At 41.2% G+C, this 22,933-nt stretch overlaps 1 protein-coding gene across 3 annotated transcripts in view; it reads right to left on the minus strand.

The window, feature by feature from the left end:
• Positions 1-756: 756 nt before the first annotated feature.
• TNFRSF11A (TNF receptor superfamily member 11a) overlaps positions 757-22,933 on the minus strand; it is a 37,971-nt gene continuing 15,794 nt past the window's right edge. For 2 of the 3 annotated variants that reach the window (XM_027821332.3, XM_043540209.1), the window contains exons 2-10: positions 20,669-20,750; positions 19,754-19,879; positions 18,659-18,802; positions 17,225-17,318; positions 14,786-14,880; positions 13,761-13,868; positions 11,756-11,808; positions 9,320-10,163; positions 757-2,929 (exon numbers count right to left, since the gene is read on the minus strand). In XM_027821332.3, the coding sequence (XP_027677133.1) occupies positions 2,517-2,929; positions 9,320-10,163; positions 11,756-11,808; positions 13,761-13,868; positions 14,786-14,880; positions 17,225-17,318; positions 18,659-18,802; positions 19,754-19,879; positions 20,669-20,750 (1,959 nt within the window). In that variant the 3' untranslated portion in view covers positions 757-2,516. The remainder of the gene's footprint in view (positions 2,930-9,319; positions 10,164-11,755; positions 11,809-13,760; positions 13,869-14,785; positions 14,881-17,224; positions 17,319-18,658; positions 18,803-19,753; positions 19,880-20,668; positions 20,751-22,933) is intronic. The other variant, XM_037893270.2, reaches the window with a different exon arrangement.

Below are 22,933 nucleotides of genomic sequence, written 5' to 3' on the forward strand. Positions count from 1 at the left end.
CCTGATTCTCTATGTATGTCACTAGACTGTGCTGGACAGCTTTACCTCCCCTGGAAATACCAGGGGGATAGGTTGTTATTGCTTTTATAAGATTAAAAAATAGGTGCATTGATTTTTTTTAGCAGTTGAAACTTTATCATCAACTATCTACAGTGCACTGCTAGAGAATTATAGTGGAATGCGAAGTCTATTATAGTTAAGGTTTAGACCAGCTTTCTTTTTAAAGCTCCACTCTTCTAAGTGCTCTAAAATCTGCATGGTTACTCAGATAAATGCTCTGCATCTTAGCCAATCAGATATCTAGAGTCTTCACTCAGCATTCCATTCAGTTTATAATACATATTCGACTCACAAGAAGGAATCGTCTGAGATGACACAGACAAAAATATCAACTTTTAAAATTAAGAGCCCCATTTTTTACTCTCACACTGCCTTGAACTACAGATGAGTATAAAGGTGTGAATACTAATGAGCTGAGATCTAAAAAGCTGAGATTTCTTTTCTTTTCTTCCTTTCTTAAGGTATGACTGTGCCCACTGTCAATATACAGTTCCACAGGTTACCCAGTGCTGTCCCTGTGGGAATCACCAGGGAACAGGGTGACAACCAAACAACAAAGGTCACATAATGCCTAGGCATACTGGTGAGAGGATTTTTATATTCACATTTGAGTTTTTGGCAAAATGACATTGGAGGATATAATGATGTCATTTAAATTCCTCCATGTAATGTAATAAAAGCCTGCTTTTGCTGAAAAAGATCCTTAGGAATTTATTATCATCAATTATTTGTATTACAATAGCAGCCAGAGCACCAATCAACTTTGGGATCGTAATATGTTAGGCCCCATTGTACAAACACATAGTGAACAACAGTGCCTGCCCCAGAGTGCTTACAAACAAAATGACATAGATGCAGAAATTACTTTAGGGTCAGTGACTGAGCAGCAAGGCAGGGAACCCAAGCAGCACAGAAGAATGTTGGTAATCATGGAGTGGATACTTCCCTTTGGGTTCAGTCTGGAACAGGGAAAAGCATTGTACTTTCTGGCATGTTAAACTTCCCATAATGGAGTCATAACAGCACCCAGGGTGACACACTCATTTTTCATACTTATGTTTGAAGCTCTTTCACCCTTTATTAGAAGAGATTGTTGGATTCTTCTGGTGAAATCACGGTGCCACTGAAATCAATGGTAAAGCTCCCATTTACGTCATTAGAGCCATGATTTCACCCCCCTCTTTCTAGCCCTCTCTCTTCCATTGCGGCACACGCAAACAATGGAAAGAGTGGTAACAGAGAGAAGGGAAAAGACAGTGGTTCAAGAAGGGATGTGTGTGTTTCAAGCCTCAAAGCAGCTAATTTGCCAAGGACTGAGAGGAGGAATTCTCCTTCTCTGCAGAATTCAGCCAACCCAGATCTCTAAACTAGAATTTTCTCACATAGGTTTTTTTTTTTTAATTATTTTTTTAAAAGAGGGCTGAAAAATGTGTGATCTCCACCGTCGTGCAAGCAATGTGCAAGGTGGCTACCCCCCTTTCTTTTTATCTATGAATGGGCATCTAATGATGATGTCACATTCAATAAAAACTGCCTGCTTACAGGATTTTAGGTGGTCTTCACCTACAGAAATGTTATTGCAAACTGGAGCAGCTACACAGCAGGCTGGTGGCTTTAGAGCTTTTCAGAAGAAGAGCCTTCCTAACAAGAAGTCTTCAAGTAAAAGATGCTCCTCCTGGTGGACAAGTGATTCTCACTCTAATCAAGAGATCTGTGATCATGTGGATCATGGAAGTGCATAGTTCATCTTCACATGAGGCCAATAGGATCATTACACAGTGACACTCAGGGTGATAAGGCAGAATTAAATCTAGATGGAAGGTTCTCATGGCAAATGCAAGGGAATAGAGAAAGAGAAAGGCCATGCTCAAAGTCTTGGCTTAATCTTTCCCCAAATTCTTGCCTGGATGTCATTAGGGAAAAATATTGGTCAATACTTATGGTCTACCTTCTGAATATTAATCATAATTAGTATTTGTACTCTAATAGCATTCACAATATGCTAAGTGTTGTCTACACACACAGACCCTGTCCCAAAGAGTTTACAATCTAAATTAATTAAAGTCTTCCACTTTGTGTCCCAAGGATAAGGGGATGGACAGCGAGTCTTGAACAATCTGTACAATTGTAGGGAAGTAGATTTCTTTCCCATCAGATATTTCTGCAATGGTAGCAGCTTTACACTTGTGTCTGTCTCCACTAATAATTTCCACGGTGATAGCATCACAGGCATTTGTTGAGGAATTAATTGTCGGTTCCATCTGATGAAGTCCCCAAGAGACACCAGGAATAATAAAGGTCTCAGATCCAATGAACCAGTCATGGCAACCTGACCTCTGAGCAGCTAACACAACCCTGTAGACAATTAATGCCATTCACTGGCTGATATACAGTCCCTCAGTATTAATGGTGTTTCAGTCAAATACTAAGAGTGAGCAAACAGCTGTTGATTCCCATCAGTGCAATGCTTTCTCTGAAAATTGTCCTGGCTTTCCCTCCTCTTGCACAGGTTGAAAGGCCCCACTGTGGCACCACTTCCTGTCCTGGCTGTCTTGGTTCTCTTCTTGAACCACAGGCCCTGGCCTTCTCTCATATTCCCCTGTGCTATTTAGTCCTTCGTTCTCTGCAGGGCAGGCTGGATTAGCATCAGCATATTTTTCTTTGTAATGTTGGGTGTTGCCTGCAAAAGTCTCGCAGCGGTTCAGGTTTTCCTCTTGCACTGGACTCCCCACATTCTCATCAGCTGTTCCAGTAGCTGTTGTCCCCTCTTGGGAGTTTTGACTAACATAGACAACAATTATATCGCCCTTAAAATTCATTACTTGTCCACTTGATATAAATGTAGAGTTACTGTTTCCAGTCACATTTCCTAGGGAAAGGGAGGGGGGAAAAGCATATATGCGTGATTAATATTTTCTGTCAGAATTTTGTATCATGAGATGAATATTTAGCTGAGTGAATTTGATTCCTGTTATTTTCCCTCCCAGCACCAAACCTGTCATCCAAGTGTGTCTGGCTGGGATAATAGGAAAATTTCTCCCTTTAAAACTCATCACCTGGAGGCAAGAGAGAGATCTTTTGCTATATACTCTCCCCCTCCAGCTACCTGCAGCAAACCCTTCAGGATCCTGAATTTGCTCTCAATTTGCTCTGGGTACACAAACCCAGATCATACTGGAAAATGCTCCACACATAATGTGTGTGTAAAATGCTCATTGTCTGTCTCTCTGAATATATATCTATGTCTTAGATATTCATCGATTACCAGTCACCATAGTGATTTTCAAATGATTGAAATTATTATGCAGACTATGCAGTAAGTTTAACTAAATAAAATTTGAAAGACTTAAAAAGGTTATTACCAAGCCATGGATAACAGACTTTCTAGAGTCCAATAGTGTAGAGTGTACGGATGGGGCAATCCTAGGAGCACATGAGATTATACTCTGTGACCCAGATCCTGCAATATGCTCAGTGACTTTAATGGGGCTCTGCATGGGCACAGGGATCCACCCATGTTGAGCACATTGCAAGATCAGGGCCTGTATCACAAAATCCCACTAGAATGATAATAGAAACCTCTTTTAAAAGGTTTGGCCATGAGGTGTGCATGGCAGCCATAGGTGAGTTTACACTACGAGCCCGATCCTGCTGTCATTGAAGATAATTAATAATTTTGCCATTAACTTCAATAAGAGCAGGATGAAGCCCTGAAATTTCAAAATTCATACAAGAATTATGGGAAATGCTGGGAAGAGTTAACTTTCTCTCAGTTCAAACAAACAAAACAATAAAAACAGTTTTAGCTGAGTATTATTAGTGCTCTCTCTCTCTAAGATGTATTCTTCCTACTACAGATTACTTAATCAGTTTTTATGAACAGCTTCTAGAGATTTTTAGAAATTCATGGTGTTTTATTGGCATTTTTTAATACTTTAAAATCAGCAATTTTTATAACCCCGTCACTGCAGTTATTCATTAATGTTAAAGAGGAAACCATGTACAATCACTCTTTATTAGCCATGGCCTAGCCCAGAGCAACCTGGTGTTCTCAGTAAACAGTCATGTCTGTATGCCATGACTGAATTCCAGTAAATGATGATGAATTCTTACAGGAGTACATCTATAACACAGTTTGGCGGCACTTGGACTTCTTTTTTTAAAAGGCTCACTTTAGCAATATTATTTACTTTAACTAAAAACCACTACACTACTTCTTTATTTCTTTCCAATTATCGTTGATTACCATGTGTGACTAAAAGTTCTCTCCTTTAAGCATTGCCTTATTTCCTGCCTGAGCTGTTTCTTCGGTGAAGGCCCAATCCAGGTGTCACAATTCCCTGCCATCAACATGATGCTGATGTCACAAATGCTGGATTTGTGGTTAGACTAATAACCCTTAGCATTTCCGTAGTGCTTCCTACATCCAAAGTTCTTCATGAACATTCATCAGTGTTTATTGGTAGAACAGCAATTTTAGCTAAACTACATGAAAGTTAAATAGAAGTCAGTTAATGCTTAGCTGAATGTGATATGGGATTCTTAACTGCTTGTTAAAGAGGCCAGGTTGATAGAAGAGGTGAATACTGAAATCCTCTTTCTCCAGAGAGTGGTAATGAAAGCTGTCCACTTTGCTCTACCAAATGTACATAAAATCTGGATCTAGAGGGACACTTTCCACAAGCATTCAGTCCTTTGGCAGCAACTGGCAGTCTTGGTAGAGAAACCAATCAGGATTATAGGGTTTGGTTTTTTTGTTACAATTACAATTTTTTTGTTACTGAGAACTGGAAGGTGGCCACAAGCTCAGTTTGCACAAGCCACCAAGCAGCTTTCACGTGGTAATGACTGTTGGGTGCTACTGACTTGGACGGGATTTGAACTTAGAAGTAAAAGACTCTGAATCCCATTCCTAATTCTTGAGTCACTCAGGGGTGAATGCTCTGAAGAAGTTAGGCTCCTAACTTTTATTGAAATCAACAGAAGTTAGGAGCCTAAATAGAAAGTTAGGAGCCGAACTCCTTTGTAGCATTCAGCCCTTAATCCTCCAGAGGGGGCTTGCCTGTGATAGCAGGGGACTGGACTTGATGACCCAGGCGGCCCCCTCAAATTCCGTGTCCTAGGTTCATAAAGGGCTTCTAAAAGTTCTATTTATAGTCAATACTAGAGATGGGCATGAACAAACACTACAGGTTTCAATTCCTCTGAAATTTGGAGCATTACGAATTGGCACCTGAAGGCTCAGACCCACGTAACTGAACACTTTGGTTTGCAGATTTATATTTACATGCCCAAAGTCTTTCATGATAGGGCAGTTCAACATTTTTCATTTAAATTTTGAATATTGATTAGTAAAAGAGACACATATTTCCTTGGAATTTTTGTGGCAATTTCCGCCCATTTTGAAGCCAGTTCTATTTCACAAAGCTGACAGGCCACAAACTCTCACACAGGGGCAGTGCTGGGGGCAAGAGGGGCGGTTGTTGGAGCTATGTCCACCCCAAAATTTGCCTACCCAGAGCTACTCCTCCCAGCGCAATGGTCAAATGTTATGGTAAGCAAGGGTGGCATGGTATGGTATTACCACACTTACTTCTCCGCTGCTATTGGTGGCAACTCTGCCTTCAGAGCTGGGCAGCCAGAGAGCTGTGGCTGCTCATCATCAGCCCAGCTCTGAAGGCAGCACCGCTGCCAGCAGTAGCGCAGAAGTAAGGATGGCAATGCCATCTCATGCCACCTTTACTTCTGCAGTTCTGCGCTGTTGCTGGCGGCGGCACCGCCTTCAGAGCTGGGCACCCAGCCAGCAGCTGCTGCTGCCAGCCACCCAGCTCGGAATGCTGATGATGTTCAGGGCTGGCCTGAGGGAAAATGGCACCAGGCAAATAGGGGGGAGGGGGCAGCTCCCCCTACAGTGACTCCCCCCATGACTGGGGCGCAGTGGCGGCAGGAAGTGTGGGGTTGCAAAGTTTCCTGCAGCCAGGGGAGGTTCCCAGAAGTAGATCTGACCCGGCCTCAGGAGTGGCTCTTGCAGGGGAAGAGGAAGTCCTGTCCCCCACAAGCCTATACAGGACTAGCAGCTGCAGCCCGACACAAATGTAAAACCCTCCAGCTGGAGAGCCCCCAGCTGTGCCCCTCCCAGGTCCGGGCCCAGTTCTTGGAGGCTAAAGGAGCCTTGAACTGACTATATGCGTGGGGGGATTTTGACCATGGAGCTCCCCTGACCAAGGCGCCCCCTCGACTATGGCGCCCTGGGCAGTCGCCCACCCCTAAGGCCAGCCCTGACGATGCTACCGATTCCTTTGCTGAAAATCACAACAATGGATGGATGGTCCTCAAGTGAAATGTCTTCTCTGCGGTAAGTAGTAGCTCAGTCTTCGTACATGCGTTTTTTTGTTTCATAATGTATGTCAGTTTTTCACTGGTTTATTGGAAACCTTGAGAAACACTTGCCCCGCAATGTATGTTTAAGAAATTACATCTTGATTTTTGCTGCCTGTCAAACGCTGTTTTTGTGCTTTATTGGTAGTGCTTTATTTATTTTGTGCTATTTTTGTATTAATTGGCAGTTTGTTTAGTTAAGAACCAAATTGCTTTTGTTATTTTTACAAAGACTGTGACTCATGTGGGTGCACAACAGTTAGAGCAAGAGTGAACCCCCCTCCAAAACAAAAATCTTTAAAATGTTTTTAATTTTCTGATTGTATGTATTTGATTGGGTTTTGATTTGGCTGGAATGGAAATATGGGCTCGATCAGCTAAGGAAAAGAGGTGTACTTAGTTTTGGTTGGTTGTTATTTATCTTGTTTCAAATAGTAGTGCGTGCACGTTGTTGTTTTGGTTTTTTTGCGTGTGCAAATGGCTAACTTAAAAATATAATACAGTATAGTCTCTGATTTAAAGAAATTAGCTATCAGTATTATTTAACCAGTAATTTTCCCCAGAAGTTTGCGTGTTTATTGTTAATATTATTAGTATTAGCTTATTTATTTATTGGCTTCGTTTTTTTCCTATTGATTTTCTGTGAATAAACGTTGCACCAGTGAGCTGCCAGAGACGTAGTTTAAAACTGATCCATCTGTATATATTTTTGTTCTCCTTTTGAGGAGAACATAGATAATATACACGTTTAAGTGCGTATTGTTAAACAAATAAGTGTGTGCGCCCACCAGATGTATAGGGCAGCCCTGCAATTTTCTGTCTACCCCACCTCAGCCCCCACACCAGGAAGAGGCGGTGCTGCCCCTGTTCACTAACCTCCGTGGTTCCACTATGTCAATTTATATTGAGACACAGTTACAAAATGTGTGTTGTGTGTCTTTTTCTGTTCTAGCACTTCACAGAGGATTTCATGAATGCTTCTTATACATCCACAGCTAGTTCTGAAGCATGACTCAGAATGGAACCATTTACTAAGCCGTATTCCAGTTCACATGCACACATCGATATTCCCCTCGGAACACTGCCATTCCATAAGCAGAAAAAGAACACATGAACTGTGCATTTTGAGTCTGATTAATTAAAAATTACTATTTTAGAATTGAACAGCAGTCTTATGTCGCTTCTGGTAAATAAATAATACAGTATGCATGCTCAGGTTTCATCAGGTAGCACTATAGTATGTGAAGGCACCCAGTGGTCCTGATGCAATTAAAACTACACCGAGAGAATTAAACAGCAGACCAGATTAGACATACTTTCATTCACGTGTCAGTCCAAACTCCGCTTCCCCCCTGCTCCCCAATCCCTAATCTCCCCTTCCCTTCTGCTCCCGAATATTGCTCTCTTCATTCTACTGTTGGATTTAAAGAGAGGACTAACACTCTGATAGTGTCAAAAAGGACTTTACCTCTAGGCATACCTCAGATGTCCCTCATTTTAGCCCCAAAGGTACCTACTTTCCAAGCAAATCATGTGTAACAGAATGAGTCATTTATACCAGAGGAATGAATCCTGCAGTATTTTAAGTCTCCCATGTGGATAACATATTTTTGGGCTCTGACACATTACAGCCCACATTTGGGCCTTGGCAGGTTGACATGAATGCCTCCAGGACACTACTCTAAGGTATAATATGCATTTATAGAAGGGTGATTGCCTGTTATTAATATTTGTATAACCATAGTACCCAGACCATCAAGACCAAGGTCCCATTCTCCTAGGCATCACAAAAGCATATATAAAGACAGGGTTGCTGCCCTAAAGAGATTACAGTCCAAAACTACTAGTGACACATGAAAGGTGGGAAGACAGAAATATACATATATAGCTTCTGTATACACTTCCCGACCAAAAATAATGTAAATGGATCAACTGAACAACATCTGCCCCTCAGAGCCAACATAAATAGATGATTTCTTGTATCATCGTAGCAGATGTGGGTAGGGTGACCAGATGTCATGATTTTATAGGGACTATGTCTTATATAAGTGCCTATCACCCCTTCCACCCCATCCCGATTTTTTATACAGTGCTTACTAATCTGTTCATCCTAGATGTGGGTACTGAAGAGAAATTTGAAGCAGGAGTGTGTAGTGGTTCTTAAGGAATCCATTCAGAAAGGGTCACTACTGGGGGACAGGTGTTAGCCCCTAAGTCATTCTATTCCTTTTTTTTTCTTGTTTGTCATTTGGATATTTAAGAATATACTAAATAACTGGGTTCCAGAATTATTAAGAAGACAGAAGAGAGTGTGTGGGCAGAACAACAGTGTGCATCAAACTATTTTAAAGTTCATTTTGACATGTTAAAAATAATAAAGAGAAAGAGTTAAAGAAACCGAAAATTGGGCCTGTCTTTATTTGTCAGTTATAATGGGGTTTAACTGAAAACTTAATGCTTCTGATTAGTGTTTAACTGAGAACTTCATGATGGGAGACATAAGTGCAACGAATTCACTTTATTCCACCATCAAAATATTTAGACAACAGCATAAACTGTCTGGGCTCTGTAGTGGGAGCCAGAGGATGGAGGTTTTCTTGCTGGGTGGAGAATAACCACTGGCACCAGCATGAAACCTCATTGGGTCTAGACCATTTCCAGAGTCCAACGGAAAACAAATGTCCTGGCTTTTTTATCCTGGTCATTGAAAGTAGCTGCAAGGCAAATAAAAGAAAAAAAAAAAAAAGCTTCATTTTATTAATCTCTCCTTCCTCCAAACCATGCCCTCCACTGAGATTCAAAGTAAAAGAATACTGGGAAAGTACGAAGGATAATCCTATATGATAGTATGTAGAGTGAGCCTGCTGGAGGGATTGCTTACCTGATGCTTGTGGGAGGTCTGAATTGCTACAATTTGCCCCAGAAGTGCTTCTGCTTGTGTTCTGGTACTTTGTGTCAGTACCTTCAGGAGGAGTATCTTCAGTGCCAGGATCACTTGCTAAAGTACTCTGACCTGCAGAAGGAAAGTCCAAGCCACAGGTGCACTGTGGATAAAGTCCATTTTCCGGTGAGGCTGTGGTATAGTCAACCGCTGTACAAAGGGGTTCGCTCCACTTCCTAGGAGATTCCCTAGATGAAACCCCACAGCCCACGCAGTTGTTCACTGACTCAGGGTTCACTGGGAAGCGATCTGTGTCCTTTCTTTCCGTCTCCTTCATATGACTACAGGTGCAATGGCAAGATTTCTGTAGGTATTTGTCTGAGGAGGCATGGATGCAGTCCATTCCGCATGAAGGATCAGAGCTATAGGAGCCTGCTAAATCCACCATGCTCTCAGTTCCTGTGAAGCACTGACTTAAGCTATCATTCTCCCCCACCTCCAGTGGCTCTGAAAATGGTGACACGGATTTACTGTCAGGCCGACTCAATAAATGTAAATAACCATGGGCATGGGGAGCTCTATCTACATATTCATCTTCCATGGGAATCTGCCTGAAGTGGTCATCCTCAGACTCTGTTGCTAAAGACAATGTTGGGATGTTCTCTCCCAATTCATAGTGGATTGTATCTGGGCTGCCTTTTCCATAGAGAGTGTGCCCATTTGGGCAACCCATGTCTTCAGAAAAAACATAGTAATCAAGGGCTAGCAAACATACTCCTTCAGAAGGCTGAGGACTCGCAGTGTTCACCATGTTTGTATTAACAAATGGCTCTCTGGGGGACTCCTAAACAAAATCCAAAAGAAAAAAGTGTTTAATAAGCAGGTCATCAGAATATTATTTTTCTTAGAAGAGCAGAAATGATATTTAGAGAATTTAATATTCTTGCATTGTAGTTGCTGACTTAGAGCAGCACCCCCTACATTTTTGACCCATAAAATGTAGTTCTGCTTGGATATGTGACAAGGATCTTACTGGACAGGTCTGCTCCTTGTGTGTATTCAGAGTCAAATCTGCTCCCGTGAGTGACAAAAATAAATTTTTAACTGGCTATTGCTCCTGTTGGCTCTAAAGAGCCAACACAGCTAAGAAAGAGTGAGTTAGATTCTATTCTTCCGTCTGTCTCATTGACAAAATTGTTACTAAGGCCCAATCAGTCCCACCTGAGCAAGCCCATTGAAGGCAATGAGGTTTGCACAGACAACACTGAGGGCAGAAGCTTTATTAATGGTGGTGATGCACGAAGAAGGAAGAATCCAGGTTGGCTTACAGGACTCAGGGTGAGCTTGCAAGGCAGAGAGTTCAAAAAACATTTACTTGTGAACTGAGCACGTGTGACCTGGAAATTGTTGAGACAATAAACACGGAAATCCATGATGCCATTTTTACAGTCACTTTTCAGAGCAACGCTACACTTTAAAGCACAAGAGGTTTTCCTCTCAACAATGGGCTGTTCTTTAAAGTTTGATGCCCAGATCTAACCTATACTAGATTTGAAATCCTCTAAATTCTAAGTGCCAAATTCTCTTCTTTGTGTGAAACTCCACTGAAGTCAATGTAGCAGTGACCATTTTCCTCAGCAGAGGATTTGACCTTAAATACTCTCCTTCATTTTTATAAAGGAAGGGCTGATTCTTCTCTTACTTACACCAGTTTTACACACCTTCCAGTCCTCTGACACGAATGGAGTCACTCCTGATTTAGACTGAAGTCAGAGAAGACTCAGGCCTTATATGTTCAGTGACCCTTCCCACAAATTCCCTCCATTTTTTCATTTGACTACTTTCTACAAGAAGCGTAAAAATGGCATTTACAGGAATTTTTCTGGGATTACCCAATGATTAAAAAGCCCTAGTACATTAGAACAACAAACAATTAACTGAGCACTTCTTAGAAAAGACACCAAAGGCTTAAAATAAAAAGGAATAGAAGGCAAATAGTCCCTAGCGTTCAGAAATGGAAAAGAATAGCTATTTATGAAGAATGCAAAGAGAGGTCCTTATCTTCTAGCTATGTAGAGTGGGGGGAAAGAATTCAAATGGTATGCCATTTGAATTCACAGATTCAATGGGCCCAATTCTGCTGTCAGTTTACCTTGAGTGTCACCCTCATAGGAGTTACACTCGTGTAACTTAGAGCAAAACTTGGCTCATTGTCTACAGGAATTAAAGCCAGAATGCTATCAGTTCTCTGTCCTTTGTTGCAACTACCTGATCACCTACTAGTGTCTTTCCTTGGGTGGTACAATAGTTACTGAATGGTGGGAGAGAAATCTGTGGACTCATTTGTCTGTACTAAGTGTCGAGGCTGCCATAGGGGTCAGGAAAGGAATTAACGAAGCATAACCACAGTGAAAACTTTAGAACATTAGAGTTTACCTTCGTCCCTTTTATTTGGCTGCATACTTCATTAGCCCAGTGCTGTAGATCTGCTGTAGGGGAAACAAAATAATAGCTATAGTGTTTAGCAGGCTTTCTTAAATCAATCACAGATCAAATAATATAGCTATCCATAATCTCCTACATTAAATTAAACCTAACTGTCCAGATTGTTTTTATTGACTCTGCTCAAAAGACCAAGCGGCTGTCTAGCTGAGCATTCATTATAACTTGAATTGGATACATCCTTATGGAACAAATGTCTATAAGGTCCTAAAATAGAATGTGGTTAAGCTATGTTCCACATCAAATGGGACTTTATTCCTGGTCACATGTCAACCAGTTATGACTGGCCTCAGATCGACCCAGTTGCAACCATACAATTGGTTAGTCTATTTCAAGAGGTGTCACATGAATGGCCCAAATAGCAAGGAGGAGACCAAAGGGAGAACCCCCTCCCGCGCCCGCATACACACCCCGAAACCACCACAGGATGGCAGTTTCGGAATATAGTCTCTTCCGCTTAATCGGAATGTGTTTAATTGGGAAATGTACTAAATTAAAACATCTCTGAAGGAAAAGGTTTAAACTCAGTGAGGCTTTATAACAGTGACTGCTGCTTTATGGGGACAGTAATGATAGTTTATGGGGATTTTGTAGTGCTAGGCCGTGTGTGCTTTTTAATATCATGCTGGTTCTCCGTGTTTGTAGAACAACTGGAACATATATCAAGTAGGTAGCCACTGCCTGGTCTTGGCCATTAGTTTGTTCCATTCAGGCCAAGTACACACACCTAGTATACATTCCACTGTAGATACTGGCCTGCAGAAACTGGGAGGAGGCACTAACCTGATGGGGCTCTGCAGAGCCCAGACAGCAGTATTGCTATTTAATTGGTATCATCTGTCAGTCTGGAATTTCTCTTAAAGGGTATGAAAGGCCACTCACTGGAAGGGGCTGCAGAGTGATGGAAATCCAGATTAAGAGGATTCCACTGTAACCTCCGCTGAATCGAAAATGTTTGGTTACCCTTAGGGTGACAGGAATTTAGTATGGAAGTGGTAGCCAACTTATAAAACACTATTTAAAAGTTTATTTAAACAATGCAGGAGAAGAATGGCACAAAAAACCCAGGCAGGTGGGGCTGAGGAAATGAAAGGGGAAAAGGACAGATGAGAAAAAGATTTCCATGAGGAGGAAGTAAATGCAAAAGGAGTAATAACAGTTTGCTCAAATCAACTAATGCATAGAGGTTAAAATGAGTTTCTGCAGATGCATCAACATCCATGCAGCAATCGCTGCAGCATTTCCCCCATGTTAATAATATTTAATGCCATTGATAATACATGAAAATCACATTTCTCCACTATTACAGAAATAGTGTATCAAAATGTTGACCCTAGTCCAAACAATAGGCTTGATCACATTCTCAGATATGTGATTGTACTAGTGGCATGCCGTGACAGTTTTAGTAAGGCAGCCCAAAATTGCATCTTCCATTCAGTGTGACCTCGCACGTATGGTGTGTGTGAGGTTACATTGTGCAGAAGACAGCATTTTGTTTTACAAAATTGAATCCTCCATGGGGTCTGAACAGAATAGTCCTGGGGGCAGATCTGGTCCACAGGCTGCCAGTTGGATAAAGCACAGCTGTCAGGCATGCAGGCCACACAATACATGCCTTGCATGCATAAACAGCACTCCACTGGACTGTACATTAGCTAAGATCTAATTTTGACAAACCAGTTACTGCACAATAGCTGATTTGACAGGGTACCAGAGCGATAAGCCTAATACATTTCTGTATTAGAGAAAAGGAATCCAAAGTCCTGCTTTGTGCCAGCTAAAATACATAAACTGTAGAGCATATAATTTTCCAACCAATGCATGTGTTTTTAACCTGATGAGTCCCACTAAATTCAAATCACACAGTTTAAACCTCTACCCATAAAAATACAGATTTCACATTAAGTTGAATTCCTAAAAATCATTAGCCATAATGTACCTGTCAGTGCTTTCCCCTTATTTTTGTAACATACAATAAGTATGATAATGCTGGTTAATATCACAAAGAGGACTGGAACAGTCAGAACATACAAGATCTTGTTTGTTTCTGTAGGATGAAAAGAAAAATCACATCAGTGTGCAGCTTATACTTAGCAATGATACGATCCTTGCTTACTTTTCTTACTTGGATGCAGTAAGATGTTTCCATTGGAACTTAGATTTCTAAAATAACCCCGATAGCTTCATAACACATTATGTTGAGTAACAAGGAGCCTGATCAAGCCCATGCTTTACAATACTATATTTAAAAGAACTACTGATTTAAATGCTGAAGACAGACCAATACAGGCATGCCCAAATTTTGCTGAGTTGAAGGTTCATGTGTAAGCTGCCAGGAGCCCAAGAGCTATACTTGATTTGCTGGAAAAGGCTCTGAAAGTAGTCTCTATGAGCTACACAGGCCCCAGCATGCCAGACACCCTTCGGTTCAGAGCATGATGGCTCACTGCATGCTGAAACACGTAGTCTCGCTGGGGCAGCACATCCACATTAAAGATAAAAAGGGTAATGGGCCTCATTATCAGACATCAAGGGCTGCCTTTGACTGACACTGTATCCATCACTAGCAACAGTGCACAGACAGAAGTTGTCGCTTTTTTTAAAAATAGTTAAAAATGAGAAGAATGCAAAAAAAAGTCAGAACTGCAACTGTGATGGTAGTTAATGGGTATTATAACAACAATCTCATCTGGTACGTAATTTCAGTAAAAAGTATAAAGCTGTATACAGTACTGAATATAGACTGTAGTTGTGATTTCTCACAAGAAGCTTCAATTCAGAATGTCATAAAATAATCTTTAATACCAAAATATTTTGAGGCGGATTTTCAAAAAAGGCTCAGAATTGGCCCAACTGCTTCCTTTAAAGCCAGCTTCAGTGGGAACAGAGTTATGCCAGCACTGAGCCCTTTTGAAAATCCTACCCTATACTTTCTGATGGATAATTATGTATGATGAAATATACCATCTTGTGGTTGTACAGACATCGTAGGCTCCACGCAAACTGCATCTGACCGATCAGTCCCAGGAGCTCCTTCTGCAGTTCCCAGAGCTGTGCAGCTACAAAAATAAAGAAAAAAAAATGCTGGATGATCATGTAGAGAGCTGGCAATGACACCTACATTTAGGTTGCCTAACACTTTCCATTATAAGAGATTCTCGGAGCCTTTAATTTTTAATAATCTCTACCACCTCCATTGTTTTCCTTTGAAATTTGGCAGGCAGAAAGCCCTCAACATAAAGCTTTTCTTTGTCCCATAAAATTCTATTGAGGTTTTGTGGATTTATAAACTGTTAACAGCCACTATGGCTTTCCCTCGGCTTGTGTTCCTCAGGAAAATTGTGTCAGCTTGCCAAAATAAAAGGAACATTCTAAAGTGCCAGGCCCCAACCTCAACGTGATCCTGCACTGGGAACATGTGGGAGCTGCTGGAGCAGCTGTAGTGATGGGAAGGGGTGAAAGCCAATGTAGGCTCACCACTTTTGACTCCACACACTGGACTTGGTGCATGGCTCCGGTATCCCAACTCCCTTTCCAGTACCCAGGGCCAGGAGGAGTGGGAGTAGGAGAACTGAGGCCAGGCTCCTCCCAGCACATGGCCTCAGCAGCCCATTTCCCCCCTCTTGAGCACCACCTGGGCACAAGACCCCTACTTCTGGGGCAGGGGAAGGGGAAAGAGAGAGAGAGTCAGGCTAGGCCAGGCTTCCCCTGACCACTCCTGGACTCAGTACTTGGTGTCAGTGGCCCATTCCCCCCTCTGTGAGAATAGCCTTCTCCTGCTGCTCGCTAATAGAGTTAGTCCTGTAACTCAAGTAGTAGCAGTCAGTGTTGAAGGTTCAGGGTTCAAAGGCTGTTGATCACATGCTATGAGGGATTGTTACAGTTGTACATAGCTGAATTAGTTATTTTTCTTTTTTAAAAATTAGGAAATTACATATTTAAAAATTAGATTACAAGAGCCTTACTTAGGGTGCAAAGTCAAACACTCAAAAGGTAGGAAATGCCAGATTTACATTTGCCTGTGGAGCATTAATTCAGCCCCCTTGTGCACATGAATTATGATACCCTCTTTAATTGCATGATCACATACTATATTTTCCACAGGATCCAGGCCTCACTCAGTGCACAGGTTAGATGAACAAGGGGGACAGAATTAAGGATGCACAGACAAATGCAAATCTGGCATTTCCTATCTTTTGGGTCCTACACTTTGCAATCTAAACATAATTCTTTTAATGTAGGGTTTTTTTGTATGTATTGCAGTGTGTGTTATGTAATGGTATGATCACATACATACCCTTCTAAAGGGCATTATCTGCTTTCACTTCGTATTGTGGTCATTAAGAAAGGCTGCCCTATTTGCTCTATAGTTTTAAATTTGTATTCCTAATTTATATTTTAAACACATAGCATCTTCACTAGTTTGGTCCCTGTTATCGTAAAGCAAGTCTCTTTGTTATATTATATTTTGCTTAATTGAGTAGCATATCCCAGCAAGGGGCGACCCACTGAATTACTTTATGTCTACCAAACCCACAGGCACAGAGAAGAGGGTATTGGGAATGCAGGTGATGCTATGTGCAGCTGAACTGCTTCATCTTTATGAGAGGTTAAATCTGAAGAAGAGAACGAGCAATGAATGGGGAAAAAAAGACAGAGAACAGACAGAAGGCTGGAGAGAAGGAAGGATGGGCCAGACAACTCACAGGAGGTATAACAGTAGCCACTGTAGTCAGTGGACACTGCTCCTGCTGTGTGATAGCGTTGGTCTTTATGACCTAGATTCATGTCAGGTGACAGGAAACGAACATCCATTTCTTATCATAGCTTGTGTGTGTTCATGTCCTTATTAGATCAGAACAGATGAAAACAGGAGGAGAAATGAGGAACAGAGGAGACAAAGAGAGAGAAAAGCAGAATTAGGAAACAAGAGAGAAGAGAAAGAAAGAGAGTGCAAGCGAAAGAAAAATAGAGACAGAAAACTCCTCCTCCATGAAACAACCCCCTGTCAGACAGAAAACAGTGCTCTCAAAAAAGCCATCACAGGCACAAGGAAGTGGCAAGGACAAGAGGGAAGAAAGAGCTGAATCGGGACCAAGGTGAGAAATGTATAAAAAGTGATCAAGGGCAAGAAGAGGGGCACGAACTGAACAGAATGCTCTAGCTCAACAGTTTTGTTGCAATTCACTTCCCTTGCTTTTCCCTGGTGAGGATCAAGCTCTGATGTGAGAATTCCCATATTTAAATCTGCTCTGGCAAAGCTGCTGATCAGTGTGCCACAAAGAGAGAAGCTCCCTGACAGTCCATTGAATGTTCCATTCTTCAGCTGAAAAATCAATTTGTCCAGGCCTCTTATAGCTTTGTGGTTATCTCACAGTTATGTTATAGGAGAGGTGCACTTACTTGGTCCAGGATTTACACTCATCAGTGGATGAAAAGCTGTCTGAAAAGTACCCCCAACGGCATGGCGCACACACCGTATCCTTGTCTCGTTGCACTGTGGTAGAGGAAACAAACAGCATAACTGAGCAACTGTAATTTCACCTCAGACTTGGAGAAGATTTTTCCCCCCTGAAAATCCTTCCATGATGAGGGAGATCTTATATTATATTAAAGGAAGCAACTGGAGTTAAATCTGAGCAGAAAGTAGTGGTAAATGAGGTCTGTATAGAGTCAAAACGAGAAACAAAGAAATGACAGGAGCTATTTGCACAGCTCTGGTGAAAAAACAGTGTGAGGAGCTAACTCCATTGTAACTACCAGTCTTGTGTTAAAAGAAAAGGAGTACTAGTGGCACCTTAGAGACTAACCAATTTAGTTGAGCATAAGCTTTCGTGAGCTACAGCTCACTTCATCGGATGCATTCAGTGGAATGTCTTGTGTTAATGCAGTTACGTTATGTCAGTAACTTATACCACCACTATTACAGAGCCACAGTGGGGACTCCATAATTATGATGGGTGTTCACAATACCAGCTATTGTGGAGAAGAAATCATTGTGTTGAGTCCAGATGCAGCACTTACTTCTCCAGCAGTCAGTCCTGTACCATTTTTACGTTGTTCCCGCCACTTGGAATGGTTTCCTTTCTTACCAATGTCCAGTATAAACCTGATTTTGACCCCCTCTGATTTCCACTCCCGAAAAGCAAAAGAACAAACCAACCAACCCACTTCCTTTTAGCCTGAAATTTCACAGCTAGTCTGATGTCAGAGGTGATTTGTTTTTGTCACATCTGAAGTAAATCCATGAAGCTGCTTGAGTTGTAATACATACATAACTACTACTCTGTTAATTTTCAAAAGGTGTTCATAATTTTTACCTTTGCCTAATGCTATAAAATTGAACTTAGCATGGTTCATTCACTTCAACTTAACCTGAACACTGAGATCACAATGAGATCACATGCGTGGGAATGCTTTTGTGAATATTGGAGTTACAATTTTTAAAGTTAATCAGAGTCAAGTTCCTTAGCGTTCAGAGTGCAGTGAAGTCTCCCATGACAATTATAGAATTCATGATAAAATTTGCCAGGTCCACCTCAACTAAGAGATTTTAGTCAAAATAAAAATTCTCAAGTCTCTTCCTTATTTTGGGGAAGTTCTATGGCCTGTGTTATGCAGGAGGTTACAAGAGATGATCACAATGGTCCCTCTGACCTTGGAATCTCTGACTGTATGAAAGGCAGCCTTCAAAACGTAAACAGATCGTGACGGTTGTACGTCAGTTATTATACCTACAACACACTTCTCCCACTCACATTGGCCTGAGATCCCAATCAACCCTCTCTTTAAAGGCTGGGACTCCATTCCTCTAGATGTCCACTCTACATATCTTACCAGGATGCTGAACGCCAAACCCTAGAGCACATTTTGTATTTCGCAGACAGTAATCACAGTCTTCGTTACAGTGGTATCCCAGTGTACATGCACATTGTCGCTGGAACGTGCTATTTCCTGGATTCACTTCTATTAAACCTTTCCCTAAGTGAGAAAGCAGATGAAAGTAAAAATCTCTCCTTCAACATGATTTGGGATGGCCAGCCTCACTCCCCCATGTCCATACTGCTTGTGTGTCAGATGCAGAATTATTCTTGTTAGGCATCGCATTAATATTTGAAGAGCATGGTAGACACCTGGTTCGTATGAGAAGCCTCACTGTTTAGAATCATAAAGTGACATCATTTTTATTGACTTCAGTTGGAGCTGAATTGAGCCTTTACACTGGGGAAACAAACAGACTCAGGAATTGTGTACACCTTATGCTGGGAAGGAGCGGGAGAAAGAATCTCTATGTGCTCACCCATAATACCCTAGTGCACTGCATTGAAGATTCACTAGTGGTGGCATAAGGATTATGGCTGAGATTTTCAAAAGAGCCTTGGGGGATTGAAATTTACTGGGAGTTGGGCATGCATCTAACTCTCTTAAGGTCCTTTGAAAATCCCTCTCTCAATTATTATTTTGGTGAACTAAATCATAGAATATCAGGGATGGAAGGGACCTGAGGAGGTCATCTAGTCCAACCCCCTGCTCAATGCAGGACCAATCCCCAATTTTTGCCCCAGATCCCTAAATGGCCCCCTGAAGGATTGAACTCACAATCCTGGGTTCAGCAGGCCAATGCTCAAACCACTGAGCTATCCCTCCCCCCGATCATAAGTTCTAGATCAGGGATAGTCAATTATTTTTGTCAAGATCCAAATTTCTTGATCAATGTATAGTCAAGGTCCAGACTCTAGAGAAAATAATAAAAAAACCCCAATAATGATAATAAGTAGTAAATAAAAAGATTTCAGGGTGTGTTCAAAAGTGTCTGGTGGTCGGGATTTGCGCCGTAGTCTGCCTATTGACTACCCCTGTTCTACTCACCCATCCTCACACTTCAATTGTTTGGACTCAAAGGTACGAAATGCCTCAGTATGAACAACTCACCCTCATCACATATTTTGTGTAGTAAACATTTGTCTTCTTCATTCCAGACATCCATATATTCGTTTGGGCCGCAAGACTTGCACACAGTCTCAGAAGTGGCAGTGCATTTGGCAGATACGTACTTTCCTGAACAAAGAGGAAAAAAACCATGGTCACTTATCAGTCACTGATGCTCTCTAAAGATAATAGACCAAATTTAGCCCATGTGTTACTCGACTGATGCCACTGAATTTAGGAAGGTTTTTGCCTGTTGTCATCCCAGTTCCTCACTCTGGCCTCAATTTAGCAAGGCATTTAAGCACCTGAGTGACTTTAAGCACACGCATAGTCTCACTGAAATCAGTGAGAGTCATATCACTGTGTGTCTCCAGCACTGAAAAATCTCAAACAAACCAGGTATCTTGTGCATCTTTTGTTGAAGTCAGTGGTATAGGCTGGGGACTATGCACATGCTTTCAATTATGCATATTCTTAAAGCTTTGCTAGGAGTTGTGCAAATAGATTCATGGACAGGGCCAATCAGAGGGGGAGCCAGGAGAGCCATTTGGCCTGGGCCTCAAGCTCAAAGGGGGCCTCAAATTTAGACACTTGTTAATTTTTTGGCATTTGATAAGTTTCGCAACTTGTTTTTATGTGCATCCCTATCGGACCAGAAAAGCATTCGTTAAAAAAAAATATATATATTCAAATTATGTCTCACTCTTTTTTTGGTGCCGTATTTTGTTTTCATGTGTCATCATTTTTTATTTTTATTATGGCTAGGGGACTCAAAAGCTGGAAGTGGCCCAGGCCGCTCTGGGCCTCTGAGAGGGCCTACTCATGGACTAAAAAAGGCAAAATGACTTAGTGACCCCATACTAATATCATAAAGAAGATTTTCATTTTTAAAAAATAAGAGCACTAGAATATATTTACCTGGCTCACACTTTGTGCAGCACCGTCCAGAATACTCATAGTGTTTCTCACTCTCACAGGCTGGAGAGATTTGTAGTGATAACTGGGAAACAGAACGAGAAAAACAATACCTTAAGAATTATTCATGAAATAGTTTTAGAAAAATCCTACTCATGCTTCTGATAAGTGGAAGGAAAGCTCCACTAATTAGTTACAACACTTCACATTGCAAAATAGTCAATATTACGCAGCACGGACAATGTACGTTTCATTATCAAAAGTCCTTTGCAGACAAATTAAGTAATAAACTTGATAATATCTACTCATGCAGAGCTTGACAGCCATGTGAGAAATAAATATTGTAACATGATTGTGCAATTTATCATGCATTTTTGACCTCTTCTCTTACCCAGTAACCCATCTCCCCCAGCACTGTATTCTCACATTTGAACCCCATGAACAGCTTCAAATAAGCATTATTTTAATAAACAAAAAGCAAACAACAAATAAAAAGCAACCGAACAGAAATACTTCCTCTTTCGTCACCAAAATGAACCCAGCCCAAGACTCAGGTCTAGTAAGGTTTAATACTGTACCAGTGACAGGTTTAAAGTCCAACATTTGGCAACCTGGCGGAGAGCCAGAAACCAGTGATTTAAACCACTGAAAAGGAGAAGTTCCCAGCTTCCCACTGAGATACACAACGTGGCTTCAGAGGAGCCTTAATTACAATGAAATTAAGCAAAAATTCTAGCATCCATAAAAAAATGTGTCATGTAAGAAGCATATAGAGAGTACACAGCAGTGTGGGTATCTTGTTTTTATCAGCACAGAGAATGACTTGCACAACTCACTCCTACCTTTGCCACCCGAGAGTAAGGCAGCCATTCCTTTGTTAATTATTGCTTTTATAATGTTTAAGACAATTCAAAAACCTTATTTATAGTGATTGATTCTTCATTGTACTTGGATGTAGCTGCTGAAATATTGTTTATAGAGCACTGGAATATTTCTTTGAGGAAAGCATGTTGGCATTCCTGCTGCTGGCAATGTAATTCTTTCGATATATAGCATGTTATAAAAGCACCACGTGCACAGCTAGAGTGAAATTTATATCAGGTTCCATTCCCCTGCTCACGTCTCTCCTTTTGTTTCCTCCTTTTGTTCCCTTTCCTCCTTTCTAGTCTCTGGTGCTTTGATATCCTTCTCCCACTCTGACCTTGCACTATCTGACCTTGTGGGTCATGTTGCTTGGAATTGCCTTCTTTCCTTTTCTGCCAGATTTTGTCCTTCTTTTGCTGAAAGGACACTTATTTCCATATGACCCACTTGTTTTGAGTTTGAACCATGCTCTAGGGCATTATTTCTGTGTCTTTAAACTGTATGAGCTGCATCTGAATTGGACTGTAAGATCCTTAGGTCAAAGACAATGTCTTTGTGTATGCTTGTATGGGGCTGAATGCCACTAGTGTCTGATGCCATCAATAATAAATAATAATAATCCTGAGGCAAATTAAGGGTCCAGTCCTGCAAACATAGTTCTTTTGTCTCATTGTTCCCTTGTGCTCCCCTGGTGTCTCTGAGGTTTTACTTAGATTGTAAGCTCTTTGGGGCAGAAATAATCTTTTCTGTTTGTACAGCGCCTAGCACAAATGGGTCCTGGGCCATGACCAGAGCTCCTACCGCAATATAAATGAATAATAATAATTATAGTTCTTACTATTTGCACCCCCATGATACTTTCCCCTCGAATAATTAGCATTCAGGGCTGTGTACGTTCCTGGCAAGGTGTTAGCTAGACCCATGAATGTAGTAAAACAGGCCTGGCCAGCCCAGTGGCTGAATGACAGTGCGGTTAACTATCTTGTGGACAATGTTCTAGCATGTTCTTGCAATCTATTGAATTTCTGGCATTATGTTAAAATGGTTGTATGTGGTAAAAGGCCAAGCTATCACCAGCTAAGGATTGTGACTTCACTGCAGGATCGTGCAAGAGATGAAGGCTGTGATGAATAAATTCTTATTCACAACCGTCTGTGAACATGGCATACAACTGGTCGAGTCACTTGGGTTTTGTGCAAAAAGTTCTTTTCTTCCTTGTTTGTTCCAGTTTGAAAGTTCCTCTTTTGATGGGACACTTAAAATTACTGAAATGCTAAACAAGGACAAAGTCTTTAATTTTAAGGAAGGATATGGAAATTTATTTTAGAACATAGAGCCAAAGGGTGGGGAATCATTTTTTAAAATAAAACAGCATGAATGGACAGGCAGCCTATACAGATAACT

Source organism: Chelonia mydas, chromosome 2 (genome assembly GCF_015237465.2).
Source record: "Chelonia mydas isolate rCheMyd1 chromosome 2, rCheMyd1.pri.v2, whole genome shotgun sequence".
Lineage (NCBI taxonomy): Eukaryota > Metazoa > Chordata > Testudines > Cheloniidae > Chelonia > Chelonia mydas.